This window comes from Tamandua tetradactyla, chromosome 6 (assembly GCF_023851605.1).
Source record: "Tamandua tetradactyla isolate mTamTet1 chromosome 6, mTamTet1.pri, whole genome shotgun sequence".
Classification (NCBI taxonomy): domain Eukaryota; kingdom Metazoa; phylum Chordata; class Mammalia; order Pilosa; family Myrmecophagidae; genus Tamandua; species Tamandua tetradactyla.
The window spans coordinates 149,945,641-149,949,878 of NC_135332.1; the positions used below are offsets into that span (position 1 = coordinate 149,945,641).

At 51.9% G+C, this 4,238-nt stretch overlaps 1 protein-coding gene across 2 annotated transcripts in view; it reads left to right on the forward strand.

Moving 5' to 3' along the window:
* The first annotated feature begins 2,768 nt into the window (after positions 1-2,768).
* Positions 2,769-4,238, forward strand: part of ZFPM2 (zinc finger protein, FOG family member 2) — a 476,528-nt gene continuing 475,058 nt past the window's right edge. Inside the window, exon 1 of one of the 2 annotated variants that reach the window (XM_077167456.1) lies at positions 2,769-2,850. In XM_077167456.1, the coding sequence (XP_077023571.1) occupies positions 2,811-2,850 (40 nt within the window). In that variant the 5' untranslated portion in view covers positions 2,769-2,810. The remainder of the gene's footprint in view (positions 2,851-4,238) is intronic. The other variant, XM_077167455.1, reaches the window with a different exon arrangement.

Genomic DNA, 4,238 nt, shown 5'->3' on the forward strand with positions numbered 1-4,238 from the left:
GCTGTGGTTTGGGGCTGCTATTTCCATTTGGACAGAGATAATTGCTTATAGGCTCTCACTGTTTTCATTTTGTAGGGGGGGGCGCTGTTGTTTTTTAAAACCTTAGTGGGTTAAATTAGAAAAAAAATGGAAACTTAAATATTCCTAACATCCTCATTAAAAATGATGAGAAAACACACAATGTAATAGTATTCCTAGTTTCATTCATATATATTGACTATAATTAATATACATATGTATTTATAAATTGTGATAAACTAATGACTATTTCTAAAAATGTATTCTGGTTATTTTATCAGTCTTGCCTTGAATTCCCTGACTTTTACTTCTTTCAGCTTTTAAACTGAATATTTAGCTATGATATATAGAAGACGAAATGTTATGATATTTTAATTCCAATGGGCATTCCTTTTGGGGGAAATAAAAAGTCAGCCAGTTCTGTAAAAAGAGCTTTAAAAACCATAACACACAATACATCCAATACGAAGCATACCAACTTAACTATAATGAATTGAAAACGAAGGAGGGAAAAATCTGTAGTTCTCTGTCCGCATTCAGCAACACAAACACAAATAACCTTACTTTTCACGGTACTTAAGGGCTTTACTTTGCTGGTTCTTCAGGGTAGGGACTTTGTCATTTAGTGCATTTTCCATTGCAAAGGACCATGTATTCTTACAACCTTGTACAGTAATAGTACTATTAGTAATGTAATAAAATTCCCAATTGGTCTTCAGTTCTGTATTAAGATCCTCTTAGCCATACCTTTCACAAGGCAACTCTTTACACCTTCCAGAAGATGTCCTGATGGGGTTATAAATGACACTGATTACAGTGTCTCCTGCACGCTGCGAGAGGCCTGCATTATGCTCAATCAGCCCAGGCTCTGTGCTGACCCTCAGACCCTTTTAGAGTATCGAATTTGGTGGGGCTCACACTAATGCTAGTCAACCAAACAAAGGGGGACACAATTTCACATCAGAATGGATGATTTTCACAGCATCTTGGGGGAAAGTGAGCAGTACCTGGGAGGACATGTTAAGGGCGGTGGAGTATACTAATAAATACTAATTACATAGAGCAGCCAGTTCCACTGCCACTTGGATGGAAACTCCTTCCAGACCACCCTGGAGAATATTTTGAATATTTGGTGTATATGAAACTATTAGAAAATAAGCTCACCTCACACCCGCTTAACTTGGCCAAAATAGTAACTATGCAAATCACCTCAAAATTTGTTCTTCTTTTGGCTTGCCATTTCTGACATAATACACATACAATAATTGAATAAGAATGAAACAAAACTTTAGAAACTAAAGAACCATGAAATAGTTATTGGGTCTTACCTGCTCGGGAAATTATGGCAAGATCAAATCTTTTATTAGTCGTTTGCCGCTTCCCTGTGGCAGAAGAACCAAAAAGAGTAAGAGGTCTTGGGAGTGGGTGGGACTTCAAAACTTCCACAGACTTCCTGAAAGAGTTAGCATTCTTATTAAAACCGCTCATTTCCCACCTAGCCCTAATCACCTAGCCAACGGTCCTCCTTTTTAAACATTTTGATGAAAAAGAATCTGCCTATCTCCAAATTCGCAAATTTTACGATCTAAAATGGAAACTCTAGAGGAAGAAAGAGCACTTTCTGGACGCCGCTCAGTACCCCCTCGGTGCGAGCCAAGTGGGGGGTGGTCCGTGTCCGTGGCAGTCTCCAGGGAACCTTGACAGCAATGAAATGGTCTCCAGAGAGCCTGGGCAGATGAGAGGACTTAACTCGCCCCAAGATACACAGTTGGCATTTGTGATCAGCTGGCTCTCGCCAAGGACTCTGCCAGTTGGCCTAACCTTCCTGCCAAGAAGCTGGAAGGGCGGGGGTGGGAGCCAGGGGAGGGGGCGGCATAACTGGAAGCTCAAAGTTTATGGAGAGACTGAGATTTCTTTGTGCCCTTCTGGACGGGCAGTGCGTGGAGAGAGGAGAGTTGGGGTCCGTCAGAGGGGGCTGTTGGAAGAAGTTGCCTGGAAAGGGGGGGGAGGGGTGCTCTGGCCACTGCCCAGCGCTGACGCGGTGACAACTGCAGAAGGTGGCCCCCTTCCAAGCTCTCCCCCCACGCCGCCCGTCTCCCCGCCTCCCTCCCTCCCCCGCCTCCGCCCCGCTCCCCTGCACCCCACCCGACCGAGGCCCGGGCCCTAGTTTGCATCCGGACTGACTTTGGATGCAGCCAATCCTCCTTTCGCTGATGGAATAGTCTCCCCTCCCCACAGCCCCGGCGCGCCCCTCCCTCCCGCGCCTCGCCACCTCCCGCGACAGAGAGAGCTGCGCGGCCCGGAGCGGCGGCCACGGCGGCGGCGGAGCCCGAGCATCTGCCCCGCACGCCGGCAGAGGGGAAAGCCAGCGCGCTCCTCCTCCCGCGCCCTGCGCCCCCTCTCGCCCCCTCTCTCCCCCTCTCCCCGCTGCCCCTTTCCCTTCCCTCCTTCCTTCTCCTCCTTCTTTTTCATGCATTTCCCCCTCTTTTCCCTTTTCTCTCTCCCTGTCCGTCGGTTCGTTTGTAGATTCCCGGTCTCTCGCCCCCTCCCCTCCTCACTGTCACACTCTCTCTGCCGCCCTCCCCCTGTCTTCCTCTCATTTGCCTGCTCATCTTCCAACGTGGATCCGCGGCTCCCGGAGGAGCCCAGCGCTCGGATCCCGTGCGTCCTGAGCACCTGGAGTCCGGCCGGCGGCGGCCCCAGCCTGGCCAGCGGCGGCGGCGGGAGCGGTGGGAGCGGCAGCCCGGACGGCGGGCACCGCAGGGGCCCGAGGGGCAGCGGCCGCCGCCGAGATGTCCCGGCGAAAGCAGAGCAAACCCCGGCAGATCAAACGTAAGTTTGCGCGCGGGGCGGGAGTTGGTGGGATTCTATCTAGGGAGGGGGCGCGCGGTCGTGGGTGGGGGCGGGGGTATTCGGGAAAATTCGCTCCTGGTCCCGGGCGATTTGTCAAACTTTGCCTGAGCAGTCGGAGAGACAACTAGGGACTCACAGACAGACGGACTGCCATCCCGAGCGCGGGGCAGGGCTGGGGCTACGAGGAACAGCCCACGCCTGCTTGGTGTAGCCTTCGCGCCCCCGGGTTTCTTTTAATTCCGGCCTCTGCGCGCTGGGAGTTGCCGCCGCGGGCTCCTCGAGTCTGACAGAGCAGCCCCGCTCACTGAGGCGCTAATTATTGTTGTTGTTGTCATTGTTACGACTGGCTTGGTGCTTAACTCTAGGGAGCCACTTTCAGTGAGAACTTAGTTCCCAGAAAAGCAGGTCGAGACCTCGGGGCGTGGGAGGCAAATTCCCCAGGCGGTGGAAAACCCTGTGTCTGGGTCCCCGGTCCTGGGCGGTGCCTGAGCCACGCCAAAGCCGAAGCGAAACAAAAAGTAGGTGTAAAAGTTCGCGCCTCCGCAGCCGCCGGCCGTGCGCCTCCATCCTGCGGACGCCGGGCTGGCTTCGGGCCGCCGGTTCCTGGGGCTCAGCGCCTGCCCCGCTCGCGCCGCCCGGACGCTGCCGAGCGGGGCTTGGGTTTGCTTCTGACCCTGGAGGCGCGCGGAGTCCTGGCTGGGAGGGGCCGCCCCGTCACTTCCCAGCGCGGAAGCTGTGAGTTCGAGGCCGCGGGCGTGCGAGAGAGCGCGTGGGCCGGAGCCCGCAGCCCCCTCAGGCCGCGGTGGCGTTTGGAGACTCCGCGGGGCTAGAGGCACCTGCCCGAAACAACACGCTCGTACAGCTCAAGTTGATCAACTTTTGGGGGAGCCCGGGGAACATTCCTCCAATAGTGTTTTGTCGGCCTGAGACAAGTCTTCAACGCTTTCGCCGAAAAGAAGAGAAAGACTTAGTTTATTTATTTATTTATTTTGCCAGCCGCGTGGTGCATCAGTTTCTTCGTGCTATTTAGAGTCTGCCAACTAGTTTAAAACTAATTTATCCTGTAATTCGACTATAAGCTTTAATAGTAGCTCTCCCCTGTTTGATTATTTCCCACACTCCCCTACCCCCACATGTTGAATATTCTATTTGGTGTTAGTTAAAAATAAATCTTACAATCAACTTGTCCATCGTGAAATGGGGATCAGGTTCTAAACAGATTGCTACAGTTAAGTCTCAGATTTATATGTTTGTGTACAATCCCTGCCTCTTAGGAATGACTTTCGAGCTTTTATTTAGTGGATGTCTTCTTTTAGGCTTCTGTTCAGTCTCTAGTCTAGGCAATTTGGGTTAAAGCAAGAACGAGA